Source organism: Diorhabda sublineata, chromosome X, assembly GCF_026230105.1.
Source record: "Diorhabda sublineata isolate icDioSubl1.1 chromosome X, icDioSubl1.1, whole genome shotgun sequence".
Taxonomy (NCBI): Eukaryota; Metazoa; Arthropoda; class Insecta; order Coleoptera; family Chrysomelidae; genus Diorhabda; species Diorhabda sublineata.
This window is the reverse complement of record NC_079485.1, coordinates 7,590,391-7,612,305: the sequence shown is the minus strand read 5'-3', so window position 1 is coordinate 7,612,305 and position 21,915 is coordinate 7,590,391. Positions and strand designations below refer to the sequence as shown.

At 28.9% G+C, this 21,915-nt stretch overlaps 1 protein-coding gene across 1 annotated transcript; it reads right to left on the bottom strand.

Annotated features, from left to right (window-relative positions):
• Positions 1-7,197: 7,197 nt before the first annotated feature.
• LOC130451854 (AP-2 complex subunit alpha) lies at positions 7,198-19,354 on the bottom strand. Its single transcript, XM_056791174.1, has 15 exons — positions 19,190-19,354; positions 18,944-19,022; positions 18,612-18,823; positions 17,953-18,146; positions 15,594-15,825; positions 15,415-15,523; positions 15,174-15,327; positions 14,729-15,085; positions 14,428-14,560; positions 13,580-14,067; positions 13,085-13,255; positions 11,479-11,747; positions 11,150-11,294; positions 8,303-8,510; positions 7,198-7,505 (listed from the first exon to the last, which is right to left on the bottom strand). The coding sequence occupies exons 2-15, from the start codon at positions 19,005-19,007 to the stop codon at positions 7,428-7,430; spliced, it is 2,814 nt and encodes a 937-aa protein (XP_056647152.1). The 5' UTR covers positions 19,008-19,022; positions 19,190-19,354; the 3' UTR covers positions 7,198-7,427.
• Between the last annotated feature and the right edge of the window lie 2,561 nt (positions 19,355-21,915).

The window sequence follows — 21,915 nt, the reverse complement described above, 5'->3', positions numbered from 1 at the left end:
AATATCATATGAAAAAGTTGTACGGTCAATTCGCCATAAATAGACTAACGCTTAAAACCTTTAACATGGAGCCAATTTCCTGTACTAATAATAAAACATGCAGCTATTTATATGTTTGTAACCAAAAATACAAAAATAAAGAACTGCAAAGTGAGAATGATTAAACTATATGTTGTAAATGTTTAGGACCTAATTTCTTTACGCCTGCATAGAATTATTCATAAGTTATTTCACTTCAATATTTCGTAATATGTGCAATATGAACAGTTTCCATAATATTTCAGAATTAACAGGAAAATTGTTATTAAATCATCTCCTCCTAATTATTCAATATTACTACAAGTTTATTTTAGCTTTTAGAGTAATAAATCAAATAGATATTTTTTAACTCAAGCCGCAAATAATTCGGACAATATTAGTAAAAAGTACTATTTATGTATTTGTTTTAGGAAATGACTGGTTCTCAAACAGTATTTTTCTATTTATTGAGGATTAAAATGTATAGGATAGTAGAGGATTAACGAGTCTATTTTCAAATTTTTTTAAGATGGACATTGAGCATGAAATTAATTAATTGTGGGCCAATGATTAAAGATAAAATAATTATTAATCCCATTACATGGATCCAATATTCATTTTTTATGATTCTCTAAGTATCGTATTACCTCTTGTTTACACCAGAATACTCCTAATATACCCCAATTTAAACTGTTTACTTTGGGATTTGATGATTATTAACTAAATTAACTCCAATCACACTATGTTATTATTCTAAATATCGGTTGTTCAAATTTTCCTAGCATATATGTAATCGACCACTTTGCCCTGCTTAAAAAAACGTCATGTTAAAATATTAAACTATAAAAATTTGAGGTACTAAGGTATTAAGTAATGTCTATCTTTTGTATGCATACAATATGATTCATAACTATTTTTTATTCTTAACTCAATTTTTTCCTTGAAAGGAGGTAATCAAACGAATATTGAAAAGCTTTGTCTTGTTTGTTCAACTTGTTTTAATATCTTCTCATTTCATGTATAGTATTTAGTACATAACCAATCAATAATTTCACTTTTTTAATTCTATGCTGCTGAAAAATACAAGTTTCAAATGATCAATAAGCATTTATATCCATTTAAATCCCGCAGCAGGAAGTATTAAAATTGTTTAAGGATAATTCATAATCCGTAAATCTTGCAGCTTACCTTTTTGGTCCGTATTTCAATAGTTTTTAAATGTGATTAAAAAATCGACCAAAATACTAAAGTATAGAAGTATTCATCTGCGCTCTCTTTTATACTTTCTTTGTTTCCCTGCGTGATATGAACGACAGTTTTTTATTAGTCCTTTCATTATGTTGTTTTCTTTTTATAGAGGTTGCAATATTTTCTTTCTCTCTTGCTACTCATAATTCTAATCACATACATTAGCCTTAAATAGTGAACAGTAAAATTCTTTGGATAAATTTTTAATAAACCCAAACTTACTAAATATATATTAGTATTATTCAAAACTAAAAAATAATTTAGTTAATAATCACATTAAATAATTTCATTTTTAGAATATTAAAATATTTTATTTATTATCTTATCATAAATATTAACCAACTGGCGTTTTTTATAGTAAAGTTGTGATATATCCACTCAACAATTTTTTTATTGCTTTAAATTTTTATATGTGTAAATTGATTAATGCTAGTTTGTATATGAATATTTACATTTGAGATTATCTGTAGCTAACTTGATTATCGAAGTGTATTCTCTAGACATATATTCAGTACAAGGTGTGCACTTCTTAATAAAAATAGAGTCCTTCAGTTATTTGGGAAACTACTATTTAAACTTTTTACTCCACTTTTTTGTGTGACTAACACTAAAAATTTATCTATAAATAATGACATTACAGTTGTAAGTCTGGTCGTGCAGTGCAATTTTTATGAACCCTATAATATACGAAAACACATGTCATTCTGATAAGCAAATCTAAAATCATAACTCTAATATTTTTCTCTTTATATATATTTTTACTCTCGCATGAAGAATTCTTTTTTTTTATTGCTTTATTTCAAGTGAACACCTTGTAAATATAATCTTTTTATCCAGATGCCTAATAACCGCATTTATTATAAATCCATAATCGAACGAAAATGTATCATCCAGATTACAATTTTATAAAAATGTAACAATCACATAAGGAATAATAAACAACATAAATATCTATTCTAATAGTTTTTTAATTGAACCTTTCCAATAAATAATAATAATATGGATGCAGTTTGATTTGAATGGTAAACGGATCAATGAAACAATAAGTTGTACAAATAATAAAAAACATGAATATCAGATAGTATTTTAATTGAACATTTACCATTGTTAATAAATAGTAACTGTGTATAAGGATTATAATTTGGATGAGTGATATTCACGAAATTATCCGTACTGATTGTGGCAAAAAGTATGTTGAGCAAATTAAAAAATTTCTAAATGTATGAGTTATATTATAATTTTTTTAAATTTCTTTAATTTCTTAGACTTTTCGAAATGTCAATATTTATCTTTCTATTAAAAAAAAACTAATTTTGAAACAGTAAAGACCTAACATCAAGAACATTTACAAACATAATTTGTTTATATATATAAAACGTAATTAACTATATTTGGAACGCATATCTATTTTCTTACAATGTTATATTCCATAAGACTATTATTGTTTTAAAAGACGCTAATTATATTTCAAAAGTAAAGATTTACTTTTTTTAAAAAAACTTTATTTACTCCATGACTACAACAATAGGTGATAGAATGAAGACTAACTGTATCAATGAATTAACAAACATTAAATAAATGGAAAAATGATGCTGAATATAGTAAAGTGTAACATAATGATAGTTATTATATTAACAGGATGCCTACATATGTCTGCTGTAACATTAAAAATATTCTCAAGTTTTATGAGAAAATTAGAAATGCTAAATACAATTAAATATAAAAGAAATAGTAAATAGTAGATATTTGTTAACAGGATGTTTCTAGACATGTTTGCTGATAACGTTAGAAAATTATGATCAAGTTTCATTATAAGAAAATAAGGTGTACTAATAAGATGAACTGCACTGTCCCTTTATTATATTGAATTATGCAATTGTCTCTATATGACTCGCTGATTGTGCAAATTAAGAATTTTTTTCTGTAATTGTAAAAAAGTATGTAAAATGTGTTAATTGGAGACGGTAGGTTACGAAATAAAGGAAATAAAAAATATGATTGTGAGTATAGGGATAATAAACATGAACAGCAGTACACAGTAATAAACAATTATGAGTAGCAGCCTGGAATATTAAAACACTACTAAGAATAGGGAATATGGAGGAGACAGCAAGGGAAATAGAAAAATATAACATAAATATTACGGTAATACAAGAAATAAGATGGAAAAGTTCAGTAGATATAAATAACAAAAAAATAAATATTTATTTCCATTCAGTGGAGACACAATGGAGTAGGATTTTACGTAAAAAAGGAATTGGTAAATAATATATTGGAATTCCTACGAAATACTAAATAAAATTTGTGGAGAATTACCAAAAAGGGCGAAATAATTTTGATGGGAGATGTTAATGTCCAAGTAGGAAAGGAACAATGCCTACAGGGAGTGGAAGGCAATGGAGTAATTATACCTACATACCAAAAAGGCGATGAAAAGGAATATAAAAACTATAGAGTCATAACACTTCTCAACATTACATATAAATACTCGCAAACTCAACAAATTCAAATCATACGTAGGGCAAGGCCGATCCACAATCAACGCAATCCACACAATAGACCAAATAATACAAAAAACATGGGAATACATTAAAGAGATACACATAAGAAAAATATAGACATTGAGGAAGAAATGGGAGGAGAAAATATAAGGTATGTAAAAGCACAGACTAAATTGAGCGGGAAACATCATGAGAAGGGAACCTATAGAAATGGTGAGGAGGATAATACAATGGATACCTCCATGGCCAAGAGGGAGACCTAGAAATACCTAGAGAAACCATATTGAAGAATGTACCAGAATCCTAGAAATACTGGGCTGGAACCAAATGCAAAAACAGAAAAGAATAGAGAAAGCTGACCAACGAAGCTAGGAACAACAAAAAACTATAAAAAAAGAGCAAGTTGAGTAATCCAACTCAATAAAGGGATATATAGGCGCCCCAAGCACTAGCCATAATCCGGCATGATGATGTATAATATATGTTTAAGTAAATTGAAAAGTAGAATTTGGTGTGAATCTGTTACATAATAAAACTTACAGTTTCTATTGTAATTTTTCACTTTTAATAAATTCGTGTTTTTAAAAAATGAATTTTAAAAACCGTAATTGGCGTAGTCAGTATCGCGAAAGTATCCGCGTAATGGAAACTCATCCTTTATAAATGTTTGTTAGGATCAGAACTTTCAAGAAGTTAAAAAAATTAAAAATCAAGAATATTCGTGGGAGAAGCATTTGAGGCTCATCATTCAACTGTTCTACGAATCTATCTGGAAGGATACCATTTGACGTTCATCCTTGCTCCCATTGAGGGAAGAATTAAATTGATTTCCATTTTTTTTATTTGACTGCCTATGTCAGATTCCTTTCTACCAATTCGTCCTAGATGGCTAAATTTATTTTCTGTGAATGAACTACTACTGTCATGACTACTAGGTGGAATCCAATATGTCGAAAAATATACGCGTGATAGATAGGTAAATAATAAGTAACCAATGTTGTCTTGGAAATATTCTCTTCTGTTTCCTTCTCAGCGTCTTGCTGCTAAAATTTTCATTTGATGCAGTTTTATTTATTGTGAATAATGCTCTTAACTAATAAATGCTATAATCATTATCTACGCTGGGTGTGTCACAAAGTTTGTTATTTGTATTTGAGAAGCTGACATATAATCAATATATCAAATTTTACAATGGTTGTGAGCACGGTCTTACATACAGGTCTGGAAACAAAGTCCAATTTCTATATAGTAGCTTGTTTCTTTTGTTTTCCGGGTTCTGTGTATTTGAAATAGCCATGGCCCATCGCTGGTATATAGAAATAGACGTGTAGGTAGGGTAGAGATGAAAATTTTGACATAAAGAATACAACCTAAAATCACCGAGTGCGTTATGGTGTCACCTGTTCTATAATTAAATTATTTGGTGTTTTTCATATTTTTTATAATTCATTTGTAGTTAAATCGTTAGTTATTTGAATGTTTAATACCCGAATAATGTCTTTAAAAAAATCAGATGATTAAAGCGTGGTACTACGAGTTAAACCTGTAAAACAACGTCAACCAACGAACCATACAAAAAGTGGGAAGCCATTATTTCTAGCATTGTGGAGCTGAAGCTGAATATGTTTGTGAGAAGCATTTTGAAGATATATTCTGAGGAAATGGATTTTAATTTTTAATTTTAATTATTTTTAAATTTATTACATTCCCAAATTCATACATTTTATGAAATCCGTTGACTAATGGAAAAAGAATGTTTTCGACTATTAATGATGTGCTATCATTATATTTTTGTCTTCATAGTATATTACATTCGTTTTCGAATAAAACAAGATTGGAAAAAAAACTGTTGAAAATTTTTTGAACTTGCAACAGTAAGGAAAATATTCTTTATATATACTTTCAATGAATTATCTCAGGACTGACTCATTTCTATATTATGAGCATTTGCTATATTACAATCACTTGGGCAATAATTGTATTGACAAAGTTAGATCCGATGAAGAGCTCATTTCAGTAAATGAATGTGAATAAATTTATTAGACTTTGAAAAAAATATTTCAGCTAAAGTATTATTTTTCAGATTATAGTATCAAAACTAAATTGACGAACAGAAAAAACAAAACAAGATTTTATGATGCTTCGAAAGCAATGTATCTTTGAAGTATTAATGCGGAAACTGAAACATCAGCAGGAAAAACATGATTTAGAGTTGAAACAAAAACATCTATACGAATTAAAACATAGAGAAGAGGAACATAAAATTAAAAGTTCAATTTTAAATATCACAGTTTATATCAAAATATTCTTACAGTAAATAAATTATTTATTTTGACGATTATGTTAATCTTGGCAAGGTAAAAAAGAAAAAAATGCTATAAATATATAACAAAGGAATGAATTTTTGATTTATTGATAATAAGTCTAACAAATTATAACTTCATACATGGAATATAACACAGAAATGCTTAAAATAAGCGTTGAAAATATTGTGTTTATAAAATATATCTAACTAGATTGTGCCTATTTAATCGAGGTATATCTGAATCAATATTATAATCTACTCCATTATCACATCTTTGCGCAAGTGCAAATGTCTGTAAAAAATCTCACAGAAACTTATGAAACATCGCTCAATTTTATAATTTACCAAACATGTTGAGTTTTGGCAGCAATTCTAGCATAATGAACTAAACCCAACAGCTATAACCATAGTTGATATCTTAAAAGTGGCAAAAACCTTCTTTCCCGACAAGCAAAAAGCGTTGATCGCTTTTAAAAAAAACTCGAAAATATTTCAATTAATCTAATAAAAAAATAATCTTCATCTTCATCAACTATAAAATTAAAATCTGGTAATTACATAAACAAAATATTTATTCATATTTGAACCCCTAAAATTATTTTATTCCGTTTTCCTAATAAATGTAATAACTTTTATATATTGTATATAATCAAGAGCTCGTGTAGCTTTACACATTGAACTCTCTACCATTGTAACAATTGCCGTATATGTAAGGCTCGTACCACAAATAAAAAGCTTTGTATGCTCTCGACTTCATCTATAATTCCCACTTTTCTCATTCCTCATTAGATTGCCCCTTGGGTCATTGTCCGGCGACGCCCTTGATCACCTACAATTTTTATTGGGCAATCGTGTGCAAAATAATGTCTTAATTTGCTTCGATCGAAATACATGGATTGTCTGTTACTTAGGAACATTATCTACTGATCTACTGTAAATTCAGAAACAACAGTGAGTCTATCTGAATATAATTTTAGACATAGGTACTTTTTGTTCAAACTTTTCCCAAATTATGAAACCTATTTATCTGCAAGCTGAGAATGTTTTGTAAATAAATCTCAACTCAAACCCCAATTATAATGGTAACAGAGGTGCCACAGAACAGAAGGTATCAGTGAAAAATTATGATGTGTATAGGATATATTCTATTAATGTATATGTACAAATATAGAGTAAAGAACTGAACCAAGATATTTACACCTGAACAAACGACATTTTACATCTTTCAACTAAAATTTACATATATTAAAATAAAAAGCTTCTAAATTATAATAAAAAGGAGTACATTGTCAAAATAACTTAGGAACATTTACAACTTGAAAAACTACAAACAATTCAACTGCGTTGTATTTTATTTAAAATTGGTCAGCTAGAAGGTCACACAATTCAATTGAAACAGTCTCTTTGCTTGATCGGACAGTTAACCTGTACATCTGAAACAAAATAACATGTTGATAAGAGTAATAAAATTATTCTAATTTTAAAAAAATAATTAACAGGACAAGTTATGATATATGTCGATTATCTGTAATTCTATCAAGACCCGGCTCTTGGAATACATCACATAGGACTCGCAATGTTATTACATGTGTAAGTCTATCTGCACAGAAATAAAGTACTTAAACTAACAAATGATTGTTTTCAACAGTGAACAGTCAGCAAATAACGTTTATATTATATCATTTTGACGCAAAATGTTATTGTTACCTGAAGCTAGGAACTATCAATAACTTCTAATTGTTCAATTGATTTATGCACAGAACAGTGTACCTTTCAAAATGAAAAGATAGTAAGTGAGCAGAATTTGAATATACCATTGAACCTGATAGAATAAGCATATTCTTAATCACAATATAGAGTCAACTTAGTAGAATAACCTTTCAAATTGATGAAAGATGTTCTCTCTTTACTTACAACTGAATAATACACCTCAAGACAGTTGGACCATCATCCCCACAAATTACACAGGCCAGAAACAACAAAACAAAAAATATTTAGAATTCAAAATCCATTATTGCAGAATTGAAAAACACTTACAATAGATTTTTTCGCATAATTGACAAGTATGACTTCTAATGCTTAGCGGGGTTAGCGATTCTAATTAAATCATCAAAAAATTCATAATGTTAACTATCTTTTGAGTTTCATAATCTTGTCACAATATTTTAATTATTTTTAAATGTGAAGTTCATTTCATAACTTTTTGTATTATTAATTCAAAAACACCTACCTGAGCATTCTTATTTGGTTCTAAACGTAGAAGACAACCAACTTGCTGTGATCTCATGTGGATAATTCCAGCACAAACAAAGTTGTCTGGATTGGGATCAATTCCATCAAGCAGTTGCATACCAAAACCAATAATCTTTGTTCTAGCAGCTTGGAGGTCCATAGGCGAGTTCGCTTTAAATATTCTTTGAGACCTTGTTTGATTTGTGCTTAAAAATTGAACGCATTGTATGATTTTATATATTATTCATAACATCATTATTAATACTTTATTAGAATGACAATTTAGACCAATTGCCTTCTACCTATTGTATTAAAAAATTAAATATTTCAACAGAAAATTCAAATTGTTTTGGTAGTTAAGAAACATACATTATAAATTCAATTTAAATTACTATAAGTCATTTTCCTAAAGTTTTGGGTAGATGTTTGAACATTTTATTACTCAAACTTTTTCAATCAATAGTTTATTGTCATTCCTATTAGCAAACTTTTTGGTTAATGTTTTATTACAGACATCAATAAGTTAAGCTCGATTCTTGAAATGTTCCCAAGAGCCAATGTCATATAGGATGACCAATATTCGATGCCTTATCAATAATTTTATAAATATTAGGGGCAGTGAATGTATTACATATATATATATATATATATATATATATATATATATATATATATATATATATATATTCATTTATATGTTGAACTTGTGAAATGTTTTGCCCTGGATAAAATGTTTATTTTCTGTAAATACTCTCATTGTTTATTTTGATGTCGAAAGGAAATCCTATGAATTGGGATTAAGCTGGATAAGGTTTGGGCATTCATTTGTTAAACCATATAGTCATAGTTTCAATTCAATGTTTTGTTTTGTGTTACCAGTGAAATTGTTTGGAACTACAGATATTGAGTTCACCCCACTAAGGCTTATTTGTAAAAGTAGGTTTTCCTTAAGGTTTTGTTCAATCCTGCTTGTTGGGTAGATGTAGGCAAGAAACGTATTTAATTTGTTTTCTTTTGATTGTATTGTAAAATGTATGCATTTGTTGAGTCTATTCTTTTTAACTGAAGGATGAACTTTGCTAATATTTACATGTGGATATGTCTAGATTAATTATAATTATACTTCTAATTGTACTCAGTGCTAGTGGTCTATATTATTACCCTTATATGTAGGGTTTGATTAAAAAGGTAAGGTCCATATTATCATTTTTATATATTTATATAGATACATTTAATTAAATTAGGAGTGCATGTGTATGGTTTGTTATGTTGGTTGTTGATTGATTCTATTGGTGAAAGAGTTGTCACTTTATAAACATAAACATATTGCAGTTGTCCATATCGAATTTTTTTATCAATCTTCTCTTTAGTTTCATAGTGAAATCGTTTTTTTGACTTGGACCATTTTGTTTATGTATTTATAAAATATAATCATGTATAGTGATGGACTCTAGAATTCTTCTTCTAATTAATACCATGAGATTTTTTCTTCAGTGTCTTGATGGATATTTGATACTCTCTGAATGTAAGCAATATGCCTATATACATAATTGAAGGATCATGCTTAATGTTTTCATCTAATCTAATCTAATAGATTTAGTTGTAGATGTATATTTGTGTAAAGTGCATGGTCAAAACATTTTGGGCATCTACGTAGGTGTCAAAGTAATAAGTATTTGCTGCAATTTTTAGGTGTCAGTGATTTGCTAGTGTAGAATGGATATTGTTGATTTTTGTTATCTTTAAGTGATGTTTCAAATGTCTTTAGATCATCGCTCGTTATTCTAATCAGCATTGAGAATTTGCTGGTTTGTTTTAAAATAATTGTTTTGCTTGTTTTTATTTAAATGTTAATATTTTTTTATTCATGTTGAATAGTTTTTCGGTTGATAAGTTGTTGCTGAATTTGATTCAAATAACGTGAATTCTTTTTTAAAAAATCATTGGTGTCAAGCAAACAAAAGTACAAGAACAAAAAAACAGAAAGAAAAAAAGCAGAAAAAGTATACAAAAATGACTTGGTTTTTTTACTATTATCTATTAGAATCAATATAAAATTATACATTTCTTTAATTTATTATTTCTCAGATCTTTTGATATGTTTCTAAATCGTCTCGATTTCAGGTTTCTTCTGATTTAAAATTAGTTTTTTTTATATTATCGATTTTCAATAGATAATACCTAATTAATATCAAAATAAAATCAGAAAAAAATCTGGTTTAACAAATTTTATTTAATTTGTTTTATCTTTATTTAGTTATTTTTGTTTGTTTTTTAGTTTTAACAAACTTTTTTTTGAAAATTGTAACAATTTCTTGACAATAAAGCATTTCTCTCTCTCTCTCTCTCTTTCAAGAAAAATTAATTTTTCCTTAGTTTTCACATCTCAAAAATATGTAGTAGCCATCTATCAAATTGTTCTTAATTGTATTAAAATTTACGTTTTGAGATGCAAAAACTACGGAAAAATTAATTTCTCTGAATAAAACATATTTCATTTCATTTTGATATTTATTATGTAGGTAATCTATTGATTAATATAAATACGTAAATTGTCAGTGCCAAATAATGGAACGTTAAAACGTCAAATTTTTACCTGTGTTCAAAATACATAAAAAAACTACTTTTAAATCAGAAGAAACCTAAAATTAAGACTATGACAAAAATATGAAATTATATAGAAGAAATGCTCAAGTTTCGTATTCCCTATCTGAACAAAACCCACAGAGACGTATGAATTCAAAGAGAAATAAGATGATTACATTACTTTGATAATAATGGAAAAAGGCCTACTAATATACGCTAACTATCGAAATAATTAAAAATAAAATTTTTAAATACTTACTTTCCAAGATTTTTCCATCTAGCAAAAAATGATTCACCATTCATCTCTGTTGGTTCAAAAAATTTGTTTATAGTAAGGGGAAGCTTGATATTTATCTTATGGGTTACAGTGTTACAAACAAAACTAACTATAATGCTAGGTGTATCTGAAAAAAAAGTGATAAATTAAAATCAACTTGGAATATGCATTTCTGCAGAAAACTATGAGATTAGAAGCCTATGGCTTTGTAGATAAGTGCGCATATTCATTATTCACTACAGATGAATTTTCAAAACAGTGTACTAAGATATCTACCCACAAGTTATCCTTAATTTGAAATTACCACCAACCTGTATAATCATCTATACATTCAGCATTAATCATTTGTTGTATCTGAGCACCTGCTTCAAGTATTGGTTCAATTGACTTCATATGTACAGCTAATTTTGCATTGTTCTCTTCTAACCATTGCAATGTAGTTTTGAAATTCAGAATTGGCGCACTAGTTTTGTTTCCATAGAAGAGTCCAAGGCGACCTAAATTTTGCCTGAATTCGCTTTTAACTCCAATTTGTATCAGATCATTTTCAAATAATACACCATTGTTTTTGAAAACAAACCTAAAATAAAGATAAATATGCTGAATTTTGACAACGTTAACTGATGATATTACTGCAGCAGTTTCCATAAAAAGCTTAACTATAAGAGAGTATGTAATTTGGAATAAATTTAATAGTTCCATCATCTATTTTTTGTAAATGTTCGGAGTCGTTGGTTAGTATTTCCAATCGTTGTTTTCCATTTACAATAATAATGTATACAGGACGTTCTAATTTTAGACATTGTTGACTTTGTTAAATGGCAACACCATCACTTTGATGATATTTTCATAGGCACCATGCACTGTACTGAATCGAATTAAAATAGGTAATATATGATAGGAGAATGTTTTTCTATGCTAATTTCGGAAAATTAGAATATATTTATACTTGAGCTTAGATATTTTTTAATTAGTGCGTCAATAAATATTATTCACCTCAAAGTTTTAAAGCTTAAATTCTGGACAAAATAATACTGATAAGGTAATTAGTGAGTTATGGTTTTATATTTTCCCACCTAACATTTTAAAATACTTTTTTGAAATATGATTACATTCAATAAAATAAAAAAAATTCACAAATTATATAAGGTGAATACCAATATCTTCATACAATTTTATTAATTTTTGGTGGACATATTGAGTGCTTCTTCTTTCCTTCCTTTCTTAATGCATAATTAAATATAGTTTCCTTAGAAAATTGAATGAGAAAGCTGGCTTGATCATATATTATAAACCTATGATTCCTTAAGCACCCACTAATGCACCTAAATTCATTTTATTTTGATAAGATGTTTGATATCTTCTTGAGATATTTCACTTCAACTTACCTTAAATTCATGTAAAGCACAATCCTGCTAAAACAAAGCACCAAGCTGTAGGGAAAACTAGTTATGTTCTACTACCATATTCAATAGAACCCCAAACGTACGAAAAAGTCATAATAATTGTGTACTTTACAATAACTATATGCATAGTAAGCATCTTCCATGCTCTTCAAAAAAATGATTTGTAATTTCTCTGAGGTTGCTAAGCCGGTATCTATTAATAAAAGTCTAAAGTCTCAAACAACTATTTTGTTCCGTGGTCGCTCCAGGACGTCTGGTGCGCCCTAGCTCTATGACCTCGACCTTCCTGAACCCACGCCTGTTAACTTGGCAATATCGTATGTGAAGATCTGTTGGAACTATTGAAAATTTGTTTCATCGATACACCAGATAATTCTATCTCTACCAAAGTCTCTTAGCTTGCACATCTATCCAAATTCTGATAATAATATGAATTGGTAGATCATTTATTCAATGAATATCAAAAAAATTATGCTTACTTTTTAACATTTAAACAAAAAATAAAACTTACTTCTTGGGATCTACAAACCAATTTCTATTAGATGAAACTGTGGAATTATTGTTTGCTACTTTTGCACCACTATACATATCTCCCAGAACATCTAACAATACACCAGTATTTCCTTGATTAGGAGCTGAAATTGGTGGAGTCGACAATCCTAAAAGATCTGCAGAATTTGTGCTGAAATATAATGAACCTGTTATTCTTGTCGATATAATGTGATCTTCAATACAAATGAATAAAGTGAATAATGTCTGTCATCATTTTTTAACTGTTATATAAAATGATCTATTGTGTAAACGTGAAAATAGATTTATAACTAATTTGAATGTTATAATGACACAAAACCATTGAATGTTGTCTATATTCAATTCAAGGGATCCGTATATAGGGGAAAATAAAAAAATTAAAATCATTTTGATACCTTTCCAAGTTTTTAATCTAGAGTACTCGAACTAATAACAGACTTAAGCAATTATATAAAAACATAAAATAGTTACTTACTTGGAACTGTTGACTTCCGTGTGGTTAGTAACTGGAGTTGGACTTTTGTTATCTTTAATTTCATTTTCCGGCACTCTTCCCGGTTTTTTCTTCTTCAATACCGCGAGGATAGAACTCTCACGTTCTGGAAAAGCAGGCATTTCTTCCAAGACAGTAGCCAGAACATCTGAACTAGCTATAATGCTTAATTGTAGGTATTCTGATGCTCTTTGTTGCAGTTCTGCATCAGCTGATCTTAAATTACTATGTTGTTTGAAGACTTCTTGTACTTGAGTACGAATTTCAGGGAAGAGGTTAATAAACTTAATATAAGTGGAAAGGAGGAGAGCACGAGTCATTGGGGAGCAAAGGTGATATTTAGAATGCAAGAGTTGAAATTGTACAAGTGGAGAGGATCTTTGATCACCTGCGATTAAATTTCCGAATTCCCCTAGTATATAGCCACCTACTTTCACCATGTTTTCATGACACGCTGGTGCTTGTAAAGCCTATAATTAGATATATTTTACTATCACATTAATCAATTTTATTGATAAAATATAAATAGGCAATATTACACTAGCATTTAAAAATCAAAATTTGATTAATTTCCTCCCATTTTCGTTCAGTTTGTTTTACAAATACAAAAGTAGCTCAAGGTATTATAAAAATTTAAAAATTTCTAGAAACTGAAGTCCTAGAAGTTATCATAAATAAAATAGTGATTCATAATAATATAAAAAAAAGACCATACTAAACAAACTAGTAATAAGAGGATAAACATGATAATGACAAATTCTACTGTCATTAGCTTAATATATGTATACATAAAATATCAAACTTTAAAGATTATGCTCAAATATGCTCACCTCAAAAACAGTTTTTGCTGCATATCCTTGCACCTCATCTCTATTTATAACTATCTGGATTACCCTGTACCACACTTCTTCTGATACATAATCGCCAGCAATTCTTATTAAATTTAAAATTACATCAACATACCTAATAATAAAAATATATAAAAGTACAAAGAAATGTTCTGTCAAAAGAAAAATATAGATTTTTTGTGATGGCAAAACAAAAGACCCAAAAAGCAATAATTTCGAAGTACAGGATATACTCAAATATCATAAAGACTGCACAAGAAATATGTTTTCAAACATGACTCACCAAGTATAATCAGTTGCATATTTTTCAGCAAGGATAGCAACTTTTAACACCATCTCCTCCCTTATTGAGTAATCTGCAGTTTCGAGGTAATTCAACATTTCTTGAACAATTTCTTCAGCATTACTCTTGTCACACATAGCATATAATAAATCTACCGCTTGTTGACGAACTGAGACATCTTTCTCCATCTTCATAGACAAAATGACAACTTCTTGATGTTTCTTCACTGCTTCATGTGAGAATTCTGAAGTAGCTAAATGACACATTGACTCTAGAGCTAAATATCGCAAATTAGTTTCTCTGTTGCTTAAAAATTGACCCAACTGATTACAAGCCCTGACTAAAAGATTTGCCTCACTAAAAATAAAAAAATGTGATCAGTAGAACAACATCAATATTGTATGTTAATATTATAGAGAATTATTGTTAAACATAAAGTGTGTACCTGTCATTGTGAATAATCAGACTTATAGCTTCAAATAGAACTGCGTTCTTAGCATTTGAATGCTGAACTTTCTTAGATTTTGGAGGCTCTTGAGCTTTGTTCAATATTGTTTCAAGACATTCATTTAATCTGCCTCTCACTCCAGGATCTTCCGCTAAAACATACTTGTTATTTCTGCTGTTCATAACCTAATATAATATTAACAAGTATTATTTCATGTTAGTTACGCTTAGTCTCTTACCTGGAGGAGTATAGTTTTGTAGTAATCTCAATAACTTTACAGAGAGCCATGGAGCAGGTACAAAGTAATAAGTATAATCCTGTAGATCTGTATAACTAGCTGTAACAATCTATAGAGGAAAAATGTAATATTACATGGAAATTCAATATAATAACATCACTACCATTTCATTAACTCACCCGACTTAATCTGGAAACTGCTAGAGAAACACACCCCTTATACTCCTCAGGATTTTTCTTTACAAGTGCATCTATTAGACTTGTTGCTGCTGTTACTACTCCCATATGTTGATCATTTAGTAAATGAATTATTCGAGAAGTCCATTCTCCTCCAGGTATAATATCTTGAGAAGTTCTGAACAAGCGTAACAAACAAAGAGCAGCACTTTGTTTCACAACATCCATTGTATCACTGAAAAACTTGAAATCAATAACTGATATTGAGTATAAATATTACTTACTAGCCGTTATATTAAGTTTAATAAAATGTCCGCTAGACCTCAGTCCAATGTGTTCAAACATAATTTTATTAATTATTTTATTAATTCAGTAATTCAACCAAACAGAACAAATTATAAACCATGACAAATAATAGTTACTTTGTGCTGATGAAAAGTTATCATGAAGCATTTTGATAAATAAATACACATGGATGTATTGATATCTAGTTAGCCTAGACCAGTTCCATGCATAAAAAAATATTGCGTTACCATAGCAATGAACAATAACTTATTAGAAGTGTCAGTGTAAAGTTTGACGTCAAAAAAGTAAACCAGAGTTATGTAATAAATTAAAAGAAAAAATATGTACACCGAAATTGTGAAAATCGAAAAATTGGAGTATCAAGCCATCATCAAGTACCTGTATTTAAAAGGGTTAAGAGGTAAGCAGATTTACGAAGATATGTTTAATACCCTAGGTGATCAATGTCCTTCGTATGCGACCGTGAAAAATTGGAGGTAAATTTTCCATTGAAGATGGTGACGAATAGGGAAAGCCAGTTTCTGTGTCAGTTCCCGAAAATATCGTTGCAGCTCATGACATGATTATATCAGACCGTCAAATTGGGCTAAAACGGATATCAGAAGTGCTGAATATTCCATACAGACGTGTTCATCATATAGTTCACGTCAATATGGACATGAGAAAATTGGCTGCAAAATGGATCCCCAAATGTTTGAATGTTACATCAGCATTCTCTCTTTCTTTAGTATATTGAATATGATAATTGTGAATGAAGAATAGTTTGAAGAGTGAAATCTGCTAGTAAAAAGGATAGTTGTTCTTAATTCTAATACACTACGAGGTATATCATTCCGAAGTAATAAAAATACTTTAATAAATAATCAGTAACCTTCAAACCAAAATTAATAAATATTAAACAACATTCGTATAAATTTCATAATAATATTTATCTTTACCTTATGCAAATCAATTATCTACAAAACTATCCCATCCAAGCACAACATCAACGTATGTATGTCATAAATAAAAAATACACTATGCCCATAATATACAAAATTAAAACTAGAAATACAAAAGTACCTCATCTTATTTACTCTATATCAGGTTTAAATTGTCCAAAGAATTATATAGGAATAACTATGCAATATCTAGAAAATATGATAAATGGATATACTAAAAATAAATCAACTACATTACATAAACATGAAAAACATGAATTTGATTTCAAAAAATACCAAAATATTAACCAAAGATGAACATTATCTAAAATTAACAATCAAAGAAATGATCTTTAGAAAATAAAGTATCAGTTGAAGATAAACAAAATATAGATAACTTGAACAGAATTTATAACAATTTAATCAATTAAATTTTCAAGATTATATGATCAAGTATGTAAGTTAGGTATATCAAATGTTACTCTTCTCTGTCACATTGTGGCATTATTTTTTCACATTTTAAAAAGAATTTTCGTAGCAAAAATTTTATTTCATATTTTATCCAATTTATGTCATATATTTTAATTATAATTTGTTTGATAATGCTTGTAGTCAGAAGCATAACATCAAAAGAATAAAAAAAATCCAAATAAAAATCAACCCAATTGTGGCCTTTGAATTTGAATATCGATTTTTGAAATCGATGAATTTTACTCCATTTTAAACGTGAATTTTAAAAATTATTAGTTCTCACAAATCAGTGGTGCCTCTTTTTTATTTAACAATATTCAGGTTAGTTTACATCTGGACACCACGCCAATGTAAAATAACAAAAAAATCAAATAAAAAGTAGGTAGGTAGAGCAGGTATTTCAACTTGAATATTTTTATTTCAAAACTGAACTTTTATAAGCTTGTTTGCAAAAAAAAATGAATTACCCTAATGTAGATAGACCATTAGTGATAAAATAAATCAAAGTTCATGAAGAGATTGAATGTGATGGTTAAAAATATTTCAAGATTTAATAAGCCATAGTCTGAAATAATATTGAAAAAATATATTCATTATTATACATTTTCTGTTACACCTATTCACTACACAACATATTGAATTTGAACAATTAAACCTACACTTACCCTGATACCAATAATTTTGGAATTTCATTTCCAAAAGCTTCAGCCATTTCCCTACTACCAATATTAGCAATGCATTGAAGTGCCAAGTTGATGTGAATGGGACTTCTTGAAGCAAGATCATTTTTAATGCTTTGGATAATAAGCTTTATGAGCTCACTATTAGTGTTGACTAGAACTGATATAAACAAATATCCCTACAATAGAAATTTAATCATTGAAATTATTAAGCTCAAGAGTCCAAAAGATGTTTATTGAATTTACGAAAACATTTGTTCATTTTTTGAAAAATAAATTTTTTATTATCAAAGGTGAAAAAAATAGTGAATATTGTCATGATGTAGAAATAATTGTATAGTGGGAAAGATAGTAATTGAATTTGATATAAAAGTATTGCTTTCCATAGACAAACTATACTGAAAATATACTCATAAGGTCAATTATGTTATACTTGCGGCTAACAACTGAATGAATTATAATAAAACAGTCGACAAATTTTAAACAGTTGAAAATGATGAAGTTAGAAGAGCCCAAGAAAGTGTTAGATAACAAATATACTTTAGTAATGTAAAAAGAACATTTGATAGATAATTACTGCCACAAGAATGAATTTTTGAAGTTTTTTGAGCTCTTTAAATAATAATGATACAGAATTTACATACTATTTGTTTTTCAGAATATTTATTTGAAGAAAGTAGATTTACAGCTTCCATATGACCAAAATCAATGTCATGCCCCAACAAGAAGATAAATAGAAGTTTGCAAACATATTTCTTCTTTTGGTATCCATCTAATGTTTTATCACCTTTGAATTTACTACGAATATTAGCTAGTTCTTTGTTGATTCTTTTTATCTCAGCTTCTTTACTTTTACCTTAAAAGAAAATGCAATATATCATCTGTAAAAATACCCATGTTAATCAAAATTTATATGGAACAATAAATTAAATATAATACTAATTAATATATTAGATGTTTCATTATTTTCACTCACAATTTCTAATATCTGATATAAAGACAGCCAAGCCTCTCATGCCATCTCCACGAACTGCTGGCATGTTTAATCCAGGTTCCTGCAATTAATTAAGACACAATTAACTAAAATTGCTATCGTAACCCAGATTTTTGTAGTTCTTGAGTTCCTTAGGCATTTTCGAAATATAATATCTTTCAAGATCCTCCCCCTAAGATAATGTTTTATAGATAGATAAAATCCTGATCTTAGAATGAAAACTTATACCTCTTCTTCTCAAATAATATCAATAAATATTATCAATCAATAACCTTCCACAATCACAAATTGATTGAATGTTAAATTACTATAAAAATATTTTATACTGTGATTTCTTGTAGTCGGTTTTACATTTGTCACTACAGTGAAATGTCAGGGCTGTCAAATCGGAATAATAGAGATGTGTTCATTTCATGAAAATTCGAATTTGTGTTTTAATTTTAATCGAAATATCATGGGCACGTTCCACTTAATACTTTCAACGATTATGACACTTTTTATATCGTTTTACCTAAAAAATGCAGTAGTCGCAAGCAATTGCTCGACTTGAGAAATTTGACCAATATATATTGGTCCGATGTATCGAAATATCAATTCAAAATTTCTCCAGAATCTAAAATTGTATCGAAAACGATATTTTTTTAATAATAAAACTGTCGTTACTGGAATCCAAAACTTTAAAGGATAGGAATCATATATGTAATACTCCTATATGGACAGTTGGTATGAGAAAAAACGTCCCTACGTTACTGCGCCGACAATATTCATTTTCTCTCTCACTCGAGACAGTTTATCTATACTGCATATGCTTGAGAATGCGCAGACCCGAGCTGGAGCCTCGGAGGATAGAGAAATAGTTGCCATTCTGTCTTCCTTAGTCGGAACAGCTTTAAAAACTGTCTATACAGATCTAATACATATACGATAGGAACGAATGAAAAAAAAAAAACAAACTGTAATGTCTGTGACTGTTGAGTGTTATGTTTTGTATATATTTGTGTATATAGCAGTCGTCCATTTTTCGAGTGATCTCGGTACTTTAATAACCTCAAAAAGACTAATAAAGATAATATATAGTGACCTAAATTTTATCTGGTATAAGAATTGCGCCAGATACGCTAGCATCATCGCAGCTCAATGTGAGTGCTAACTTAGCAATACCAATTACTAATTTGTTAGCGCAAGGACTGGAACACGAAAAACCCTCAACATAATTCGGTATCGCTGTGAAGACTAATTTGTTGCAAGGGGTTACTACACGACTATGGCCCTGGAAGAACATTTATACTTGGCAAAAGCTAAGATATTAGATCCGCGTTTCAAGCGTATGCACTTCAGTTCGCCACTGGCCGTTTCAAAATCAATCACAGAGCTATTAGATCAGATCAACCCCCTCCTTTAGATAGTTAACTCGAGTTCCCGTTTCAGCTTCATCTGATTATTCATTAGCAGTACTAAACGTACATGGAAACAATATTTTCCTTTCTGCTTTTGGTGGCATATTTCAAACTCAAATCTTTCTTTCCGTTATTTTTCTAAAGAATTTAATGAAGTATCAACCAAATCGATTGTAATCGTTTGTGTGTGTGGTACTACGATTTTTTCACGATCGATCATAATCTCGGTCATGATCAATGCACTCTCAGGGAATCTTAGAAAGTGCTAGAAAATAGAAATCTGTAACATAAAATGAATGGTAAAGGCACAATTGTAAAGCACGATAATAGATGGCGGTAGAGACTTTAGATTACAAAAAAATATAAAGGTTTTCTGTGAGGTTAAGTTAAAGTCCTAATATTAAGATATAGGAAAAGCAAGTTATATTTTCAAGAGATATGATTTTAAATTAACCACCACATTTCTATTTATTGTAATTGGATTCATTCTGTACACAAGTCCTGCCAGTTTTATTTGGATGTCGGGTTTTAAGGTTTTAGAAATATAACATAATATAAAATGAAACCTCAACAGATAGTGATGACGAAAATAGTTCAAACACTGTAATACTTTTGTATTTCTCATTAGGTTTAACGTTTTCAAAAACAATTTAATTCAATTTATTAAGTAAAACTACAATGTTTAAAGTCAAGCAAAAGAATACTTAGAGTACAAATTTAATTTTTAGTATTTTGATTAAGTTTTCAAATCGGCTTTTCTTCATTTTTCTTCTGTTTTCTCTTGAATATTCCCAGTATTTTACCAGCAGAAAATAAAAATTCAGGCAGCAATTATTGCGATCGATGAATGTTCTTTGGATACTTTTGTTAAACGGGTTGTTCTAAATTTCAGTAAATGGTTGGATATTTGAATAAGTTTCCGAAGTCACTTCTCGTAATATTTGGTGTCTGGTGATTTGTTGGAGGAGTTGTCGTCATTGTTTGAATTTTGGGTAATATAAATGGTTTTCAATGGTCGATTTACTTATTTCTTCCCACTTGGCCATATTTCGCAGGAATCAGGAATTTTTATTAAAGTTGGAGATGCGAGTGAAATGTATTGATTGCTTCGGCAGTAGAAGGTGTTTTCCAGAAAAGTGCATTCTTTTTCAAATTGATTATCTTTATAAGTGCTAAATAGGGAAATGAAGGCGTATCTATATGTTAGGTGGTTTTGGATAATGAGGAATAAATGATAAAATTCATGTCTCATTTTTGACAAAACGTACATGGATTGCAAAAATAGGTTAATATATTTTTGAATTGAAGAATTTGTTTATAATCGTAAACATTGTGCAAATGTTTAATCATATTAAATATGTCCTAACTGGATATTATAGAATTATGTGAAGAATTCATTTTGGTAAATATAGCATTTATTAAATTAAAAATTAAGTTAATAGTTGCCTGACTATCCAAATTTATTTGAGAAGTGATACATTGGAAACTTAATATCTTTCGTTATGTTTCGATTTCGTTATTATAGGAGCAACTTTCTAAAGCTATTTCCATATCCTA

Excerpts from the sequence above, each read along its gene's own strand:
- LOC130451854 (XM_056791174.1), bottom strand. The coding sequence starts at position 19,007 with ATGCCAGCAGTTCGTGGAGATGGCATGAGAGGCTTGGCTGTCTTTATA. Across the intron at positions 14,561-14,728 it reads TATGCAACTGATTATACTTG|GTATGTTGATGTAATTTTAA; the intron begins GTGAGTCATGTT and ends TTTTATTATTAG. Across the intron at positions 13,256-13,579 it reads ACGGAAGTCAACAGTTCCAA|CACAAATTCTGCAGATCTTT; the intron begins GTAAGTAACTAT and ends ATTATATTTCAG.